The sequence below is a fragment of the Battus philenor genome, unplaced genomic scaffold (genome assembly GCF_028537555.1).
Source record: "Battus philenor isolate CCGP_79_NKW_IND1 unplaced genomic scaffold, ilBatPhil1.0.hap1 SCAF_3, whole genome shotgun sequence".
Taxonomy (NCBI): Eukaryota; Metazoa; Arthropoda; class Insecta; order Lepidoptera; family Papilionidae; genus Battus; species Battus philenor.
The window spans coordinates 9,274,460-9,297,247 of NW_027181693.1; the positions used below are offsets into that span (position 1 = coordinate 9,274,460).

Below are 22,788 nucleotides of genomic sequence, written 5' to 3' on the forward strand. Positions count from 1 at the left end.
GTTTGTTACTTTTTGTACAAGTTGATATGGATTATATTAGTTCTGCAAGTAAGGATAGTCACCCTTAAGTAAATCTAGAAATAGTACATACTATAAATTTATACGGAAAGAATAAAAATTGTTCTATGTACAAAACAACATCGTAGTTTTGTCAAAATATTTTTAAAACTACAAAGAAATAATTTTTTTTCTTTTATTTGTATAAGTTTAGTTAAAAATTAAAAACAAGTTTGTCTGTACATAATCACGGGGTTTCTGTTTTGATGGACTTTTGACATAAGCCGTAACATTGGCGTTAAAACGTATTTGTTTTTACTTTTTCTAAATTCAAATTTTTTTAAGTAAGTTTTGTCATGAAATAAATACTATCGTGGATATTTTCGAACATTAAGCAAAAGCTGGTAATAAAAACATTGGTTTTGTTTATGCTTGTTTTATTTATTTAAATTGTTTGAGATTCAATTATTAATTAATTTGTCTTATTAAATTAAATATTCTTAACATACAGTCATACACCCGGAGATGCGTATTACAACAGAAGGTCAAAGAGATTAAATCTCTTAAGTGTAAATATATACCACAATTGACGTACGGGCTTTTTATATCAATAAATTGCGAGAAGTGTTTAAACATAAAATTTCGTAACAATTTTTTTTCTAAATTTCATTACAATATTTAATTTATTTCTGAATTTTACCACACTGGTAATTATAACAATACAAAGTTTGCAATTTCAATGCGCGCGTAATATTTAAAACAGGTAATACGAAAAAAATTGTAGATTTTTCTTTATACCTATTTGATATTTAAGTAAAAAAAAAATGCATTAATAAGTATAAAGTAAGTATATATCGTATCAATGAACGCTGTACGAATTTTGAGTACATTTGCTTCATTCAAAGACTTTGACCTTTTTGCGATGACTGGTTGACGTGTGTGACGTAGCTACCTACGCACGCACATGGAGAATTAAATCGTGCACGGCGCCTGTCTGTGCATCTTTTGTATTAATTACATTATTAATCAAATTCAGTTAAAATATTTAAATACATTTATACATACCTATATATTATTTCTTAATTATTGTAAATAATTCATAACGTTTGTAGCTAATAAGTACCAATAATAAACTATGAAGAAAAAAAATACAAAATAATATTTAAATTTCTCTCATCATTATTTCAAAGAAAGATGGAAAGGTTTAACTGAATTCAAAATTGTTCTAAATTGTTGTCGATTTGGTCGTAAATCAATAAGTTTTAGAAAGAAAGATTATAAAATTTCGCCAATTCGCGCAATCGATAAAGCACTTTTGAAAGTTGTATTCTCCTCTCGGATATTCATGCACATGAGGAATCAGACGCTGTGACGTCAAAAAGGAAAGCGAAATGGCATTGAACTGACAAGTGAATATGGTAAGGTCATATGCAATTGGGTGTATACGTCAGTCGGATCATATTATGTACAAGGCATTCTGTTGGGTCTAGTAAGCAAAGGGTTTCTGTTGTGTCTACTGGGTTGTGAGTGACCTTTGACATTAAATAGCTGGAGGCCCTCACAACATCGCAACGTTGATAAATATGGTTACGAAGATAACTTGATAAGCGTTCCACTCGACTATGTGTAAATATAACCTTGACCCCGGAGCGGATATTGCTAATAGCACTTAAATATCCTTCATTTCATATATTTTTAGAAGTTTTTTGTTATCATCGGAAGTTAAAACTTTCACTGTGTGTTTACATAAACAAAAATTATATATACAAAATACCCCAGAATTAGAGCTCTGCGGGTATTACAACTAGTCTATAATCGATTCTCTATCTTACGAAAAGACACAGAGTCAATCATTTTAAATTCCTGTAGCAAAAAATTTGTAACTATATACTTTATTAGAAGATTTATGTTTTTAGAAATTAAATATTGACGTAGAAATGTACGCCATAGTGTATATTTATAGAAGCTTTTATCATCAAGCTGGACAGGTTTCTTTCTTTAGGCTCTTAAGTTAATGTGCTAATCCATTTACCTGTGTTATAAAAGAAATGTCAGCGCTGGTAAAACCAACGAACAACTCGAACACAATACAATAAAGCGTAATTTTATTTGAGTTATGATCTTCCCAAATGCAGATAATATTTATATCAAAATTGAGTTTTATTTAAAAATAAAACGTGTAAATATAAAATTTATAGTAAAACTAAACAAAATGGGGCCGGCTAACACAAATACGTACATAAAAGATAAACATTAATTATATCTTGCGTTACCTCTATATCAATAGATATGATTCCGTTTTTGGACGCCATTATCATTTTTCCTTGTGCTACTTGACGTGAAACGCGTGCTGTTTTGATTAGAAAATGCTTTCATAGCCAGACGCGTGTAAAAATATTTGTGTTATAAATTAGTTTATTTACATATTATACCCATGTTAATTTAATAAAACAATGTAAAAATATCACAACAAGGCTTCATTTAGCGTAGCAACTATGAAATTGAATATAGTAAACGCTCATGACGCACAAAACTCTCTTATCTTCTTATTGACCTCGTTCGGTTAACGTAACAAACACAATAGTCCAATTTAAACCTATGTTAACGTCATTTTGCCCTAGGCCGCGTGAAAAGTGAAATTGATGGATTATTCTCCATACTTATCCGGATAACTATTTATAGCTGAAATATTAAAAAAGTTATTAATGTAAATTATGAATAAAAACAGTTTATTTAACTGAAGTTTGTGATTTATCAGTAAAGACAATCTTTCATTTAAGTCTGGTGAAAGACAATTAGTATAAAGATGAACGGAAAAATGTTGTTTAAGGCTTCTATGTACAAAAAATTTATTCCAATAAAAATTGCATTTAACTCTAATAGTTATGAGTCTGGGAGGAAGATTACCTGTTGACAGTGGTAAAGGTAATTAGGATATAAAATGGAATATTTTAGTAGCATAGTAATAGTAAAGAAACGTATATATATATATATATATATATATATATATATATATATATATATATAAATATATATGACAATGATGAAAAAGGACATGGGCGCCACCGCTGCAATCGTTGACGGCGGAGTGACGGATCGAAGCTGCCGATACTCCCTCCGTCTCGTCGCAAGCATACCTCACCTGGAATTATAGAACTAAACTAAACTCTGTACCGCGCCACAGAGTTTAGTTTAGTTCTATAATTCCATAGCTTTATAATTAGTATGTTTACTCGGTAATCTGCCTGCAGAAATGAGCACCGTGTTATTTACCTACAAACCACCTACAGAAGAGCACTGGCAGCTTTTTTCCTTTTTTTTTTGGCAGAATTTTAATTATATAACATTCTGTCTAACTATTGCTACGAAGAAATATTTGAACATATTCATGAGCAAAAATAAAATTGATTGCTAGGTTTATATCCACTGGAAGTAATACAATATTATCGATTAACGTCGACAATAGACAGAACAATAAAGTCTACGTGACAGACATATATTTATATCACAACAAGAATCAAATCACTACGTCTCCTAATGTTATTCGTCTGTGCGCGTTGCTTATAATGTCAAGTTGTGGTGTAGAATGCAAATCATATTTTATAATCTGATGGTTAAACAGTGCCATGGCAAAATTGTTTTCAAATTATATCCACAGCGATAACAGGCCTTTGTTTCATATCTGAATGAAAATATAGTTGCAATTACGTAAATTTAAATGAGTAATAATGACGTACATGTACGTTTGCTCAGCTGCTAATAATATGACAAACAAATATGGGCTAAATATTAATTAATACGCTTACGCCAAACGGTTTAATCTAGATTTTTACTAGAAAAGTGACATTCACTTTTTAAGTATATAGGGGAACTACTATTTATTCTTTTAGAAATCACACGGTGTATGTGTCGATACATGTCGTTTTAGTCCACTGACGCCCATTGGAATGCTTAGGCCTCTTCCTTAGAAGAGTATATTCCCCATAGATATCTTAATATCTATGGGGAATGTACTATGACCGCTACGCTTGGCAGGCGGGTTGACGATCGCAGTGTGGTATTATAGTAAGCAGAGAATGCTTATGCACATGTTTTGAAGACTCGTCAGTGAGCAGTGGCGATAAAGCACGAAGAATGTGAATTATGTAAGATTGTATCACGGAAATTGAACCTGTGATCTAAGATTGCAAGTCTCAGACCTCTATTTGCTGGGCTACCATTGGTCCTTGACGTAAGCATAAACACGCTTTACCTTCCCTAGAATAAAAAATACCCGTATCCTAAACCATTATGAAATTACAATTACATACAAATAATGAAAATCTTATTCGCTGTTAAATCAGGATTGAACTTTGTTTCTGTTAAAAATAGTAAATCAAACAATATCTTTTTTCCGACAATTATAACATTTTTACCTTCGGAGTATAAAAAGTTTTGGTTTTAAATATATTTAAATATCAATCATTGCATGAGTTATGTACTTTAAGAGAATTAAAACTGAATTTTTTTTAAAAATCCGAATTAGGAAACCGAATAATTACAATATAAAGTACGCGTGGAAACATGATAGGTTCTCAGTAACAGGAATTTTACTATATTTTTATGTAAACAAGGGGATTTGAAGAAAAGTTTTTAATGATCATTGTCCAAGAAAAAGTGCTTTATATTTAAGAAGAATCTTCAACAGTGATGTTTTACAAAAATATCCAGGCAGAATAAATAATTACTTATATTCAAAGGTGTCTTTAGATCTAAGTAAAAAAATAACTATTTTATAGAAGTTGCTTTGACATTAACTAAACACAAGAGAAAAACATTTTACATACCTTTACATAGTTAAGGTCGCGGGAAGTCAACAAATGCAAGACCGGTCATTGTGATGATGTTGGGGGGAGGGGAGGACTAGACTTGCAGCGGGCGCCTATAAGCTAACATGATGATAATGAGGCAAATAATGATATGGAAGGTACTGAGTTAATATTAAATAATGGTACATCTAGTAAATTAACTAAAGTGAAAGAAGATATTTAATTACATGATAAATTACTGAAACTTACAGTTTTGGAGACGACGTGATCTTCTAGCAAGCAAAGCGCATGCGTCTCCCAACGTCTGAGAAATTTCGCTGCGAGAATCTTGTCGACGACGGTCCTGGTGTGCTGGAAGCAGCAAACTCGTAGAGTTCCCTCCGTGGCTAACTTGTATCGAGGTCCAGGAGGCGGCACTGGTGTACCCGCTGTATTGGAACTTTCGAAGCTAGAGCTGTCGGCGCAGCACTCTGGGCTCGAGCCCTAGACAAAAAATTAAACTTTAAGCTTCTTTTTTTGTTTATTGTAATATTTTGTATTATTTTTGAACGGGGCACATGACATTGTAAATTACGTTGGAAGGAGCTTTTCTCACAATGTATGTTTTCATTAGTTCAGGAAACAGAACAACTATATGGTTGTAACCATTTTGTGTGAGATAATAAATATATGTTATTTTAATTATTTATTACAAAGCATTTCAAATGCTACGTAAAAACGGGTTAATTAAAGCTTAATGAGATAATTTTAAAAAACGTTTACTTGAAATAGAAGTTCAGTTTTTTTTATTTTCATGTAAAAGATTATATCTATGAAGAGAATTTATAAAAGTATTGAAGAGACGTAATATAAATAATAAAAATTTTACATGTATCATGCGAATAGTACGACATTAAGTTATTTAATCAGAATATGTTTGTTATATGCTTTGTACAGGTTAGAAAAAAACCTTAAAATTACGGAAGAAAACTAAAATGAAAATATTAATCTTTGTTTATTTTCATTTTAGTTTTCTTCCGTAATTTCGTTCTTAAGTTCATAAGTCATGGCTGCTTGCTAATATAAAAATTGACATTGAATTTTTTATAAAACTGAACGCACTTGGCGCAACGGTAAAGCTGTTTCGATAAACCGGCGATCATGTCAACCTGTTGGCCTGAAGCATCACATCCTTAACTGAGGTCATGTCGTCGGCACACCTTTGTAGAAGGTATTGTACCGTAGCCGTTTTAAATAATTTAAATTTTTTATGTTTCACAACTTTCAGCGTTCTGTCTCAAGTGTAAGTATGTTAATACAAAATAAACTTTTATAAAATTGTATTAGATGACATAATTGTTAATCTTAAACATTATTGTATACTTATAACAATATACATATTGTTTTACATTATGACATTGAATGTGTGTAATATAATATATATTCGAAAAGAAAATTTATTACTTTTAATAAACAAATGACTATATTTTTTCCACGACATAGTCAAGGCCGCGGATAAACAAAATGGCTGGATACGGGCAGCGCAAAACAGGAAATCGGGGCGATTTTGGCCTAGGCCTGTCTTGCAGTGGGCGTCAATCAGCTAACATGATAATAATGATTAGTTTTCTTTTTACTTATTTACTTTACGATGCTTGTGTTATTTAAACCACTGCTTTATGATGACAATCTGTAAATAAGTTCGTTTAATTACATTTATAAATAGTAATAGTAAAAAAGCTATTAAGGATGCCCATTAACCTAATAACTTACAGCCATTACCTCGTAAAAGATAGTGCGTAGTTTTTTTTTCTTACATTAACGATTTCAACGGCAGAATAGAAATAAAAATATATGAAATGGTAATGGTAGTAAAAAAGATAATGGTAGTAACAATAAACTCTTCGAGATCGAATCACTGATGAGGAGATCCGTAAACACATGAAAGCAACCGGTACAGGTCAGCGAATTGGCAAGTTGTAGCGGCCAGTGGACAAGGTCACATATCCCGCAGAACAAATTGTCGCTGTAGCCTTATGGTTCTGAAGTGGAGACCAAGGATCGACAAGCGCAGCGTAGGACTGCCAGCGGCTGTTCAAGGGGAAAAGAGGACCTGTTAAGATAGTTGCAAGACTCTGGATGCAGGCCGCTCCCAACCGGTCCTATTAAAAATCTACGAGTATGAAGGAGGCCTAATTCATATATTGAGAGACCTATGTCCAACAGTGATTGCGTTATGGCAGAAGTAGTGATTTTAGGTAATACAGAGATAATAAAATTACTTAAATTCAAAAATTAAGATTAAGTTAAATTCTACATTTTTCATGATGCTTAAAAGGGTAACTAAATATACATCGATGTGTAAACAATATAGGATGTAATTAGAATTTTTTGATCCAGGCTTACTTACACACCAGAACACGTTTAAGTACACGCAAACAAACGCATGCCCGCCACGCTTGCAGTACTGTTTATTGTTGGTGTATTTCTATGATTTTTTTAGGATTAGTTTAACACAACTCACATGGTCCATATCCTCCCCGTCCTCGACATAATCTTACCAATTATTTGCCATGTCCTTAACTTCGCTATCACTAGTGGAACCTTCCCAATAGTTTGCAAAAATGCTCAAATCACTCCCATTCCTAAAAAGTCTAACCAGTCTACCCTGTCGGATTTTCGACCTATATCAATCCTCCCATTTCTATCCAAGGTCTTAGAACGTTTAATCCATACTCAACTCTGTAAATTCCTGTCTAAAAATAATCTCCTTAATCCCATTCAATCCGGCTTTCGACCAGGTCACAGCACTACCACTACTCTAGTTAATATTACAGATGACATCAGAAAAGGTATCGAGCAGGGTAAGTTAACAGTTCTTGCTCTCCTTGATTTCAGTAATGCCTTCAATACCGTCGATTTTGAAATTCTGCTCGGCATATTGAGTTCTCTTAATATATTTCCAATGACAATTACGTGGTTTCGCAGTTACTTGTCTGGACGCCGACAGCGAGTTTGCGTTAACGACAATTTTTCCTCTTATTGCGCTACAACTGTCGGTGTCCCACAGGGCGGCGTTTTATCTTCTCTTCTATTTGCTCTATTTATTAATACAATTTCCCAACAATTATGTTCTGCCTGCCATCTTTATGCAGATGATCTTCAAATTTATTCTCAAGCACCATTGGATAAGATTGTGGAAGCTATTGCCTGCATAAATTGTGATATGGACAGCATCTGCAAGTGGAGCAAGGCCTATGGATTAGCCGTCAATCCATCTAAAACGCAGGCCATTGTGATCGGCAGCAGTAGAATGCTATCCAAACTAAACTGGGTGTTATTGCCATCCGTAGCTTGTAAGGGCACTGTGATTCCTTTCAGTGAGACAGTTAAAAACCTTGGCATTCATTTCGATAAACTGCTTTCATGGGGTCCACAGGTTCGGGAAATGATCCGTAAACTATTTGCATCGGCAAGGTCTTTGCGACGTCTTAGCTACTTTTTACCTACTAATACTAAAATTTCTCTTGCAGTCAATCCTTCTCCCTATCATTGATTACGCAGATGTTAGCTATCTAGACCTGAAAACCAACTAAATAAACTTGAGCGCCTTCAAAACTTTTGTATTCGCTTCATATTTACAGGCCTCCGAAAATATGCTCACATACTTTATCTACTCTATAATATTCTTTTCAATCCACTCACTCCCTCTTATCTAAAATCAAGGTTTCAACTTCTTCATGATACACATGAGCGGTCTTTGAGATCATCAGATAATCTGGAATTAAAAATATTCGGCGCATTCTTCCTCGTTTATGGCCAAATCTTTCACCACGCAGGCCGTTCGATTGTGGAATGATTTACCGCTGAATATAAGAAGTGCTAAATCTCTACCTATTTTCAAGAAAAAGGTTGAGAACCATTAACTAGACCTATAATTATCTATCTCTTAGTTCATTTCTTTTTCTTCTTGCTTCTTTCTGAGGCAAGTGCGATCGAACCAATACTGATCGAAGTCAGTTAGATGTTTTTATTTATTATTGTATTATATTTATAATATGTATTAAACCCTTTTTATTATAAGTATATATGTTATATACGTATGTATGTATGTTTAAGTATGTATGTCTATGTATATTTATGTTCATTTGTTTGTGGCTATGTATTTTTTTGTACAGGTGAACTACCCTTTATAAGTACTATTATCTTTTCCTTACTATGGTTGTCTGTAAGAGATTGCCTTGTGTAATAAGACTGCCCATTGTACTTTTCTGTATGTTATTGTATCTGTATATTATGTATCTTATCGTGTACAATAAAGAATATTATATAAAATAAATAAATAAACAAATGGTTGTCAATCATTTACCATACATTTTTGTTCATTTAAATAAAATTTTAATTACTAATATGTACGACTACCGGTTGTAAATCTTCTCATTTTTAGCAAGTATAAGTAAAAGCGTTATTAAAATTAATGATCCTTGTATGATACCATTTGAAATTCTTATTTATTAAATATATACAGAAATAGGTGGAAAATGTAGTGTTCTAAGCAAACAAAAACCGTTTGGAATATTTCTCTTATTCTTTCTAATTACATCTGTAGATGATTTTACTGCATGTGAAGGTATTTAAACAGGTGAAAGAAGGAAAACCTGTACATTATTCAATCAATTTAAAATTTTAAAGATAACAGTTTTAACAATAACATTCGGAATGATTGCAAAGAATACGTTTGCTGCAATGCACGAATGTTTTGACGTCAACACCGACCTTGTACTTGAAGCTCCGCAAGCAGACAAATTTGTTTTTAATTAAACTTAAACAGAACAAAAAACTTCTGTAGGCTATATTTCTTTAACGTTTGAAGATCAATATTGAATATACAAAAATTAATGCTCTTAAAATTAAACCATATCTAAACTCGCGTCTACCTGTCCATGCACTAAGTACGCATATGAATACATAACAAATTTGTATTTACAATGCAAAAGAATTTACTTGGCAATTATACAGACATAGGTAGTTAGATAGAAGAATAAAAAATAATAACTATGCCACTTACAGTAAGAATAATTGATAGCTAAAGAATAAGTTTATTAAATAATTACGTGGTCCAAACAACAAATCGAGTGCCGACGCAAAATGGGCATAGTGCCGCTTGGTTGCGGAAACCAGCCCGGGGAGACAAGACAAGTGACAACCAATCATGTAAGCGAAAAAATACGATAACATCTTTGGAAAAGCATCTGTCATAATTTAATAACTTGCATAAATAGCAGCGGCTATTTATCCAAACTACGAGATTATGACAAATTGAAGCTAAGAGCGCGGGCCGTGTGCTCGTAAGTTTTTGTTAACAGTGACGTGTCCCCAGGTCACGAAGAATCCTAATACCGATCTAATACCGATACGTTGATAATACGTGAGTGACGCAAACATTACATAATTACTACTCTGACGTTTAAAATAGTAATTATTTGCCAATAAATCAAAATGAACGTAACTGTTCTCTGTATCAAATTAAAGTTTGTACATAAAAAGTTCCAATTTTTGTTACCTTTTAAATGTGCACATACCTGTACATACCTTTTGAAAAATTGTATTATCATTACAAGTTTTAGAACGTCAGTCTAATTATGTATTATCTACTTCAAAGTGTTTTAAAGAATATTTTACAGACCCGGAAAAGTCTTATCGTAAATAGTATGTATAAAATTGTAACAAAGTGTCTTTGTCTTTACTATTTGTATTTTACTGGTTTTGATGATGTTAGAAAGGTTACTTTTGAAAAAGTAACCAGTTAGTAGAATTTTGTTTTGAGCTATCTTAGATTTGTTTCTTTTTTGATTTCTAATTTTTTAACAATTAAAAAGTATTAAGAGTTGCTTATTTTTAGCCATAAAATTATATCTTGTCTTCTTTACGATTAATAAAAAAGAAAAAAAATTAATTAACTAAAAAAAATCAATAATGATCTATTACAACGTACATACGATATAATATAATACTTACAAATAGTTATACGTTACAATTTTTATTTTTAGATATCTATTTTACATTAATTCAAATGAAGAAAGGGAGTGGCGACTTCGGATTAGAGCACGACCCACATTCTATTTCTTCTTGCATGATGACGTCATACCTAAAATTTGGGTCATGAGGGCGCGCTTGAGGTACAAACCGCCACATCAGCGGCTGTTACGTTGTTGCTTCAGGAAATCATGCCAAACAACAACATAAATTTAAAACTATTTATATAGACACCTGTATGCCTTTGCCCTCTTTATTAACATTTATTTTCCTGCATACCTATGTATATACTTTTTTTAAAAGAGTGCAATTTACAACATATGTTTAGAAGCAAAAATAATTAATTTATGTCAAGCTACGCACAAAATTAAAATTCATATGACAAGAGAGAATAATCTTCACATGTAAATAATTTTATTCAGATTATTTATTAATTAATTCATAATTTTCGGAAAATTTGCAGCTTGATTAAATAAAAGAACACAAATAAAAGAAGACCATTTGAAAGATTTAACGAATATATGGGAAAGCAATACATAGCATAGTACTGCTGTCGGTACCATAAATATACAATTCTGTTATCTACAAATCCATCAACGCTGAATATAAACGAGAATGAGCTTACAAACTATAAAAGTAAAAATAAACTTAATTTAGACAATTATCTTATCTATAAAATTGTAAGCATCTAAGATAAATAATTTTATTTAAAATTTCATTAAAATTGAAATCTCTGTTTCAAAAATCTATCGTTAAAAATTATATCGATCTAATTTTTCACGACCTGTCTAACACGGTAACCAATATTTACTTACATGTCACTATGTTATATGTGTATGTCAAGTTTATTTACTAACGGGGCCAACTTTCTTTACATTCACAAATATTTGTAGCATCATCCATCATAACCGATGATACATCTAACTTTTATGGTGTTTATTCTTAGCTGCCAGTTCGATTGTTTATGGCCATTTTATTTCAGTGTTTATTTGTTACTTTATAAATTTAACTATATAATTATAACTAAAATATATTTTAAATATCTGGCATATTAATGAGGTCTTCTCATTAAAACACATTGTGCATGGTCGTATAGTCGAACATTGAAGTTATAGCGTTTAGTCAGAACAGACATAAAACTAATTAGGTGTTTATGGTCAGAATATTTATACACTGCGTATTATTTTGAGTTTTTTTTTTATTTTTGCAATATACAGTAATGTTTTTATTGAAAATAAATGTACGACGCCAAATCAATGAGGATTATGAAAATTTAATTTTTATAAGTTCACATGTCGAATTTTGCTGAAGGCAAATATAATATTTATACAATATTTTCTTGTTGATGCTTCATTTAATATCACGAAAATATTTTTCTTCATAGCCTTTATATATTGTATTTAATAGGTCTGTCTGCCATGTAAATAAAAATGTAACGCTATATGCGTTCATAAAAATACAAAACACTAGAATAGATCAACGAACTTTTTTTACATGTTATCGTTATGGGAGTAAGAACGTTTTTAATAAGAGAAATAACGCTAAGGAGAAATTGAAAAAATTGTGGGGAAAACCGTAAAAGCAAACACTTTTCTTCTGTATGCGAAAATACAAACCACGGAGTATTTTAAAACACCTGTCTATCGCTGTCAAACATTTACGTCAATCAAGACCACAAAAACGTGTGTCTTGCAATGTACTAAATAGAAAACATTATACGTCGCTGTGAAGATAATCATCGCTTGTTCTCGTTGTTGATTTTTTGGGTTAAAACCTCGTTAAAACAATTTGGTGTATTAGTACTCGGTGGAGTTGAACGAATCAATATGTATACACGGCGGACGTCACGTGGCAGGCATGATGCGAGCGCGTGTTTTATCAACGAGACTAATCTATGCCTGCAGCCAGTGGGGCGTCTGACGGCTTAAACTGCCCCGTTTATTTTTTTTACATTAAACTATTGAAAGCATTTGCGATTTCAAATTACTGAGTTCTAACGAGCCTGTCATTTGCAAAGATAAAAACTCAGCTGTATAATTCAGGAACAGTGTTTGCTTCGTGAAAATTTCAGCTGCAGGAAGTCCACCATTGGACGTAGGCTTCGGCAATAGATTTACGATAGCGCATATATTTGTCCAAGGAGATGGTGCGCTTACTGAACAGGCGGCCTCGCTTTGGGGATATTACCCGAAACAGGGAAACAACGTGAACTTGACACACACCAGGCCAATAAATAACATCTCATTAGTCAAGGCTACAGCACAGAGGCAGGTTTAAGAACGCCCACTATCCACGAGGCTCAGGAGCTAAAGAGCGAGGCGGTCATCGTTGTTCGTCGAACAAAAACACCCACGGGCTGTATAACAGTGTCCATCATGCGGTGGTATCAATATCACGTTACACGAGCTCGTGCGTGTAATACACGGGTGAGAATCTAGATGCGAGATTCATCTATGAGGCAAAATCAGCACTGACCGCATATATATTAGCGTACAACCTGAGAATGGCAGTATGGATTAGGGATAAAGAAGAACCGTAATGTTAAAAGCTGGATATTGTTAGGGCGTTGTGAAAACAAATAAACGTCACCATGTCACAAAATCGAAAACACCAATAACTAAAAAAATATTAGTTTACTTAAAGTAAATATATAATAATAGTTTGAGATTTAAGTTAGGAAATAGATTAAAAGATGCAATTAGAGATGAGACAGATTTTTAAAATTAATAAGATGGAGAATAAAGTAAATATATTGTATGCACCCGGTGATTTTCTTTCTACTACTATGATTACGAATCTGTAATTATTTAAATCCTGTTCACTTTCACGTTACTATGAGTTAAGTTCTGCAAACGACATGGAAAGACACAAATTCTAATGCACAATTCGGTGATATTGTTTGTTATATCTTAGTTCTAGAGGGAGCCGTCGGGTTTCGTAAACGAGTAGTAAGCTAAGCGTCCTTCGCGCCCTGACTTCTCAAAACCACGGAATCTGTAAATGCTAATAAAGCAACAGTGCATATACAGACAAAAAAATACAAGAATTATCTAATCCTGAAAGAAAATATCACCTTTGTTTAGATATTAATAGAATATTCAAAAGTCGCCGGATGCGGGCAGCGCAAGACAGATAATCGTGGTGCTCTTTGGGGGACGCCTTGCAGCGGGCGTCTATCGGCTAATATTAATGAAGTATTGAATTTTAAAATATCTGAAAACAAATTCTTTGATTAATTTTCTGTAGCGTGCCACTATCTGCCGAATGTCACCTGATTTCAGTGTGACGCCGATTAATGCGACAACCTATATAATAAAATTAATCCTGTCTTGCCAATGGTAAATTATATTTCCTTTGTCATGCTCTTATATCCTTTTTGATATATTATACAAAAACAACCACTTTACCATTACGTGTTCAAAACGTTTCAAAACAAATATGGAACTATAAAATTAGAGACTTAAAAATACCAAATTCAGTAGATAACGACCGTGCGTTATCATAATAACAATATCTATATATTTTGGGATCTGTTAAACAGTGCGGTAACTATCTTAAAAGATCAATACATCTAAGTCAGGTAACAAAGTTGAAGGCAAATCTTTTAATTAATTAAAACTTCTAACCCTTAATTTTGAATGTGTTAATAATTTAGTGGATCTTTTTGACAAAAAGTGTTATATTATTTCGAAATCGGCCATCGCATTATGAGTTTTTGACGGTCGTTAACAATAGAGTTCAGCAGAAAAGAAAAAAACAATACAGAAAATTAAGGACTTGTAGCCATAGTAATAAAAACATGACTGAGTATAGAAAATTAATTTTCGGCCTATTCACATAATTTCTATTGAGTTGAGTGAAACATTTTTTTGAATATTCGAATGGAATAGGATATGCGACCCGTTGTTTTTGACGTCATTAAACAGCAACAATTTTATATTTGAAGTTGAACCACCGGAGCAATATTTTAATCGATTTACTTAAGCAAGGATTGAATTTTTTTAGCATAATGCAGCTATGCCGCATGCAGAGGCTCTTTACCTACTGCAAAAAATTAAGTGAGTATACAAAATATTGTTTCAACTCATTTTGCACATTACACACCCTCTTTGCCTGTATTTTAGTATAAATTAATGTTTTAATAACAAAGAGTACCAATTCAAAATTGCGTTATGTGTGCGTCTATTAAAATTAAATCGATATTGTTCACGGTTTGAAAGCCGCTAATGAACTTTTACGAAATATGCGTGATATTTATTTACAGTGTTCATAATAAAATCATCAATTTCATATTAAAATGAAACAAAATCGACTAAAAATTATTTGCGAATTTCGTCACCTCTTTTAAAAGTAAAACCGTCATTGCGTGGTTAAACCCCATCTGTTGGTATTATTCATTAGTCTATGGTGACATTAGAAAGAAAAAGAAATTATTGAATTCAATTTAATAAAGTACAATTTCTTACAACCATAGTGTAAAAAAAGTTGGAGGAGGAGCTAATATTAAAAATATTATATGCCTTTTAAGACTAATACACATGTTTATATAAAAATAATTATCAAGTATATAATACATATAAACATATATGTATAAGACAAGAAACAGTAAAACGTAAAAAAATTCTATCAACATGGATGTCATACGATGCTCGAAAAACTGACACTGGCCTGAAAAGAGAGACAAATAATTGACTGGTAAAAAAATTTCATTTTATTATGAATTGTTAGCGATTTCGCAAGTCGTTTAGATGTCGGTAATGCATTTCAAAATCGATTGGCTTGCATTGAAAAATATTTATTATTTACTTTTTATTCTACTCACATCCCCGAGATTTGTAAAGCAAATTCATGTTTCTTCTTGAAACCGAAATAATTGTATTTCAGATTACTAACAGATGTCGCAATATCCCTGTCCTCGATAAAAATATGTACTCTAGCCGATATACACATTGATTATGTATTAGTTACGTTTTGATATCTATATTCATTAAAATCGAATTACTGGTTATGAGGGAAGTCATTTAAAATCATGCAATCGGCAATTAGTTGTATGTGCGTAAAAGTCGTAAATATGAGTAATTTATTTATGGCCCATTAATTTTAAGTATTACACGTGTGACGTCTGTATTAAATTTGAAGGTAAATCACTTTTGGAATCGAGATCCTTGATGTCACATTGACCACTTATCAATAATTAATGATGACGTCAACAGAGCCATTGTATCGCATTTGTATTAAATGCTTTATTCATAATGTTAATTTTCGAAATGACAGATACTGATTTGTTTATGCGTTTTTTATACAGAACGTACATCTTTTAGTACATCAGTTGCATTTTAATGGCACGAAAGAAATCTCCGAGCAATGTTATCAACACATTTATCAGTTACGCTGGAAAGGTATTGAGCGATGTAAATAATAAAACCTCGAATCAATACATGTACTAGTATTTCAACAATATATTCAGGATTTGGTAATCAGATTACTTCAATATATTAAAATTTATAAATATTACAAGTATTTTGAATAAAAATCTATAATCTTAGATACTGTACATAAATAGAAAGTTACTATGAACTAAAAATACGCAGTAACATTTTTCAGTTTTTGTCATATTTATTAAGTTTTTTTCAAAAAAGAATCTTATGCTAAAAATATATTAGTATTATTTTCGTTATATAATTAAGTGCGCATTACTCCCTGCGTCGTATTATATTTAAAGGTACGAATATAATAAAGTAACTTACGAAATATTCTGCAGAACTCTGATCCGCTAGCGTCGGAGAAAGTAAACAACCAGGTGAAGGTGGAGCGGTGGCTGCGGGCGGTGGCGGCGCCAGCGAGAGCAACTCACCGGCCGAGGCAGACATGCTACCGGCCGCCGCCAGGCTTCGAAGCCGATCCGCCAGATCCGTGTGCCCATCGTGATAATTTTTAATCGAGCCGCCTCCTTCATCTTTGGAGCTTAAATTGTCTATTATGCGTGGACAACGGAGTTTCCGAGAAGCCGCTCGCCACCGCCTCAGGCGACAAGCTGCGTTGTTCAGCATCTCGTCCGTCTCGCGACATTGTGGCTGCTCCTCGTCTGACTGGACTGCATCAGGATCCACTTGCTCGTCTATGTACGGCAATTTCTGATCAAACGCGGACGGAGACTTTTCTTTTTCGTTTTCGTCATCTTTTAACATCGGGCTAGAGGGCCCAAGAAAATCTCGTAACGCAAACGCGAGTTGTTGCTCAGAATTCAATCCATCTGGAGCACGGTTTGTGAGATCGGTGGTAACATATTTAACTTCGTCACTTTTACTTTCGGATGCATTATTTCTGTAGTTATTACTTTCGTTCAGATTTAAATCTACGTTAATTTCCTGACTAAACGATGGCATTGTGAAAATAAATCTTTGACAAAAATTCATTAGTAAAACCGAAAAGCTCGCCATTTAATGTACCGCACTTGGTACATTTTTTGTAATCATTTTTATAAATAATTGTTTTGGAATTACATAAAACGCCTATAGTTTGGAAATCCTGCACATTTTACCAGGACACAGCAAGTATATGCTTCAGTATTTATAGATTCTATCCCAATTTATAACGTATGGATGATTTGTTACCACTATCATTATGTACACTACTTTAATCCACTGAAAAATCCTTTAACATTGACAGAAACAAAATTCACAAATCGATCATTATTCATAGCCATAGACTAGATTATATTTTTTTATAAAATGTAACGCAAGCGACCTCAAATAGTTCAGGCAATGTGCGCAAACTGAACATCGAGCACTACTGGCTGGCTGTCATTATAATCTATACGTATATGTATGTTACGGTCTCGTTTGTGGAGTTCTTTCTTGTTTGTATTGACGTGCGCTCAGCCTGCGCGAAGCCGCTTATAACTTCGCACGCCCTCTTGCTGTGTATGTTTTAACTTATATCACTCAACAACGACATCTATTCGTGCTTATTGTAATAATACTTATGTCACGGGTACATATTCTTACCGTAACGAAATATAAATCAGAGAGGGCGCTTTAATCAATAATTAAAAATATTATTTATTAAATAAAAGTGTTAATCATGAACTTTGTAAATAATTCTACAATTCTGTAATTCCGTAGAAATGTCTTCTATCGTCCTTCATTTGTCTTCGTATTTATAAAAAATGTAGTAAAATGATTAACTTTTTAAAATATATTCCATGTCCAATTGCTATTTATTGGGATTAATTTTTATATTATCTAAAAATTTTGCGGCGTTGTCACTTTCCTAATATTCACACTGACTGAATGTATACGTTAAATGCTTTGCGCGTACACGTTGTCCCGCCGGTTATTATTCGCTCTAAAGCGTTTTAACCTAAATAAGAATGGTCCGTAGTTCAAATCTCGTTATTACCTAATTGCTGTATGTCACTCACAATATGTTATTTCGATTTGGACACGGTCTCTTGATTTACTTGTGAAATAGTAAAATAAATGAAAATTTGATATTGAATTCAAATAAATAGAGTTATAAGGTATGTATATTAAGAATTCAAAATAAAATAGATACTAAATTCTCGTTGTTACTAAAACAAATGAATAGATATTATTTACGTTTAAGTATAATTGTGTTACAAAATAAAAGGTACTAAGCTTGTGAAATTACTTGACTGAAAAGGCATAGTATTTCAGGGTTCGCAAGTGACATGTGAAGGCGCAGTGTTGCGGAGAATTTTAAAGGTTTACTTTATTTATTTGTAATTTTATGGGATAAATAATATATCCTTGAAAGCAGTATATGAATTTGTAGTATCTGTGTTATTTCTTTAATTGCGTTACCATCACGAAATAACATGCAGATACAAATATTATTCTAAATGTGTACAAACAAATCTTCCCACTGCATGACGACGAATACATTTGTTATCCATATTTTGATGATTGCGACAATTTATAGCTATTAAGCTATGCGCAGGGTACCATGAAGGTTGTTGTTATTAGGGGAATACCAACCATTATTATACAGAGGGCGTATTTAATACACTGTAATCAACGTGCGCGGTTTATAACCAAAGCACTGACCAGCGACCGCGTACATCCATAATTCATAGTGACCAACAGAAGTAAACTTCAGGATAAAGATGTGTCTTTGGCTTATCACAGCTTGCCTGGGCCTCTTGCCTAGTAATCCACCTCCACCTAATATAATAGTGGTGCAAGGAGTCCCAACTCCTATACTTCAACCTACTACTGCTGCAACGACTGCTGTTACCACGGCTTCGACCACAGCGACCACTAATGCCACAACAACCAGCACGACTACAACGCCACGTCCATCGACTCCTGGAAACATGACATCCCCACCTCCAACACCAACAATGCCTAGTAATAACACCGGAAGCCCGACTACAAATATGACCACCACCACTACCACAGCAAGGCCAACAAACGCCACAACAGCTTCTACAAGTGCGACGACTGCAACTCCAACGATGTCAACTGCCGCTCCAAACTCGTCAACAACAGGTGGAGTGATTTTATCAGTTCAATTATGCAACAACCCTGATCTCATTTGCATTTCTAATCCTGATGAATCCGCTGCAGGCTCACTACCCATTGATCCCAGGCTGGGCACGACTCCTCAATCATCTGCGGCAATGTCCGGCCCACCAATAACTGGATACAGTGCGCAAGTACCATCGTTTGATACAGCAGTTAGATTTCCAAGGGAACGGCGAAGTGCGGACTCGAGTATTAATGGTTTATTTAAACGAATTCGCTACGACATAAACGTTAAGAAGAAACATAATATTCAAAAGAGACAAAGCTGTAGGTGTGTACCTTCCGGCACCTGTGTAAGGACATCATCCGGTGCTGGAATGATTGACGTTAGAATTGTTACACCGGTAAGTTTTTATTATTTAAACGTAATTAAAGAGAAAAACAGACTTGAGATATAAGTGGAAAGTGTGTTTACCGTAATCAATAAAAACCGTGTCATAGGGTTCCACCGAATGTCCAGCTGGTCAAGAATATTGCTGCGGCAGCACGACTTCTGCGATTGCTTGTGGAACATTGCAGGCTGTTCCTTCAACAATTACCATCCCTTCTTCTGGCCAAGCGAGCTTTGGAGAGTTTCCTTGGCAGGTAATCATTTCTAAACTATAAAGTGGTGAGACATGTAGGATATTGCAACAGGTGCTTATAAGTGTGAGACATGAACGAGTGGCAAGACGGGCTAGGCAAGAGCAAGTTGTTTTTTCTCAAATTTTTCGTACGTTTGGTCAATCGCCAGAACAGTCTCGTCGCGGGAATACCTTAGACGGTGACGTAAACACAAAATTTAGCAAAACGATTTACCTACAGCAGTAATTTCTATAGATTCTACATTTTGAAACATGTAATTTACAAATATTTTTTTATTACAGGCTTTAGTGTTAACAAAACAGAATGATTACATTGCCGGCGGTGTTTTGATAGATCAACTAAATGTGTTAACAGTGACACATAGATTAACATCTTATATGTAAGCAATAAAAGTAAATGTTATTTTTTTAACTATGGGAAAGTCGTTTTAAATATTACTTTTCAGTGTTTCAGGAACAGCTCCTAATGTGAAGGTTCGTCTAGGTGAATGGGACGCTGCTGGCACTTATGAACCGATACCGTACCAAGAGTACACGGTGCAGAAGGTTTTCAGCCACCCGTCATACAATCCCAATACGTTGCAATATGACCTAACTGTGCTACGGTTGTCCGCCGCGGTACCTTTCACACCAGCGAATGGCTCAACTACCACAATAAACAGAGCATGCCTTCCTCCTACTTCTAGTTCTGTTTACAACGGACTCAGGTAAACTAAGCTAGCTTAAAAACATTTTTAATAAAACAATATACATTATAAGTCATAGAGTTAAGATTCATGAAAAATTTATTCATTTTATTATCCACTTAGATTTAGATAAATGTAGATACACTGACCACTTGTGTACGTCAAGAGAGAAATGCCGGAAGAGCCTAATTTTAAAGAAACTAGAATCAGATTGAGCTGCCTATAATGGCACCCTTCATTTTAAAGCTACGAGGGTTCGCAACAACTAATCTGAGAAGAGCCCGCAAGAAACTCAGGGTTTTGGGGTTTTTCTTGTAGTCACCTTCACAATGTCCTAAATACAATAGGGTAACAACACTAACAACTTTCGCAAGTTTCGTTATCATTTAAAAAGTGATCACAATGTTAAAAGAGTTTTTTTTAAATATTAGACTTCACACTAGAGTTGCGTCATTCATCTGCATAAATAAAAAGTAAACGTAAAAAATGTTGTTAAGTTCAAAATTAATTCCATAATTTTATATTTTCGTCTAGGCACTAAAGAGGTTCTTATGGAGTGAAAATAGTTACATCATTTTTAATTTCCCGTACAAACCTCATAATAAAATGTTTGTCTCTCGCTGTCAATTAAACATTTGACATAAGTCAAAATATAAAAGACGTGGTAGGGTGTAATGAAATTAAAAAGATAATATTAAAAAAAAAAAATATACCAATACAAATATAATAAATGAACCAGTCACATAAAATAAAGTTTCGCATTGTATAAAATGGATTTTTTTATAGTAATTGTTTATTGCTAAAATAAGAAATCTCTTAACGAAATGAATAACATACGTTCTATTTATTTATTTATTCTTTTGGACAGCACATTAACATTTGATAGTACGAAGTTCAGATTTCTTCTGCAATAATATGAAGCCCAAATGCATTTCAGATGATAATCACTTACGTTAACTTTGTTTGCATAGGTGCTGGGTATCAGGTTGGGGAAAGGATATGTTCGGTTTGACCGGGCAATATCAACAGATCATAAAAAAGGTGGACGTGCCAATAGTTGCCCCAGCCACGTGCCAATCGCAAATGCAGGCAGCCCGATTAGGTCCGACTTTCGTCCTCGACACCACGTCCTTCGTCTGTGCCGGAGGGGAAGCAAATAAAGATGCATGCACGGTACGTAGCAAATGTCTTCTCGTGTGAACTGCTGATTATAATAAAAACTGTTTTTTTTTTTTTTTTTCAATTAACCTACTATATATGTATACACTAAACACGTAATCCTGCAGTTAATATTTGATTATAGTTTTTGATGGTATAAGTAGGTTCCCAGACTTTTTTTCTCATGGAACTCTTTCAAAATTTAGCTGGCTGGTGGACCCGCTGCAGCTACCGAAAATGAAATATGCAAGTTTTACAAATACGAACTGATGCGCTTCTTAAAATATTATCTTCTAACATTGATGGGTCAAATCAAGCCAACATTTTAGTTATTCACCATCGAAAGTAAATTTTTTGTGGAAGTAACGGGAATTCTCATTATTTTGACTCCTGTGCTACTTTGGGCCACTTATTACCTTTATTATAAAGCCAGGGTTGTTATTGATACGTTTTGTATATTCTTTGGTTTTACCAGGGCAATGACGCGCATATGCTAATGTAAACCGGTTGTGAACAACAATGCAGTGCAATTATTACTATTTCAGGGCGACGGAGGTTCGGGTTTAGTCTGCCAGGTGAACGGGCAGTGGGTGGTGGTGGGGCTGGTGGCTTGGGGCCTGGGCTGCGCCAATGCCAACGTGTCCGCGGCCTACGTGAACGTCGCTGGATTCTTACCCTGGATACAGCAGCAGATTGCAGCCGCTTGATTATACAAATTTGATGATAATTTATTTATCTCACTTTGAAATGTGTTCTCTTGTTATAATTGTATTATAGCTGATATGAAATTCGCATTCATTTACTGTTAAGTATTTAAAAATTAAATTAAAATTAATTATTGTGTATTTTAATAATTTGTAATATTATCTAATGCTATATAATACTTACGTTTTTAATTAAGGTAATGGCAATAAAACAAACAGTTGAATGTGAAGCCCTAACGTAATAATTTATTAAGATAACAATTTTATACAAATAAGAGTGTAAATGT

General features: G+C 33.6%; 2 protein-coding genes across 2 annotated transcripts in view; one reads left to right on the top strand and one right to left on the bottom strand.

The window, feature by feature from the left end:
* The window catches only part of LOC137926891 (C-Maf-inducing protein-like), a 35,558-nt gene extending 17,956 nt beyond the window's left edge, over window positions 1–17,602 (bottom strand). Inside the window, exons 1-2 of the mRNA XM_068770627.1 lie at window positions 16,568–17,602; window positions 5,055–5,288 (exon numbers count right to left, since the gene is read on the bottom strand). Of these exons, the coding sequence (XP_068626728.1) occupies window positions 5,055–5,288; window positions 16,568–17,260 (927 nt within the window). The 5' untranslated portion in view covers window positions 17,261–17,602. The remainder of the gene's footprint in view (window positions 1–5,054; window positions 5,289–16,567) is intronic.
* A 1,346-nt stretch (window positions 17,603–18,948) lies between these two features.
* LOC137927039 (phenoloxidase-activating factor 2) lies at window positions 18,949–22,504 on the top strand. Its single transcript, XM_068770825.1, has 7 exons — window positions 18,949–19,333; window positions 19,412–19,713; window positions 19,811–19,954; window positions 20,236–20,333; window positions 20,400–20,660; window positions 21,611–21,812; window positions 22,343–22,504. The coding sequence occupies exons 1-7, from the start codon at window positions 18,949–18,951 to the stop codon at window positions 22,502–22,504; spliced, it is 1,554 nt and encodes a 517-aa protein (XP_068626926.1).
* Window positions 22,505–22,788: the final 284 nt, after the last annotated feature.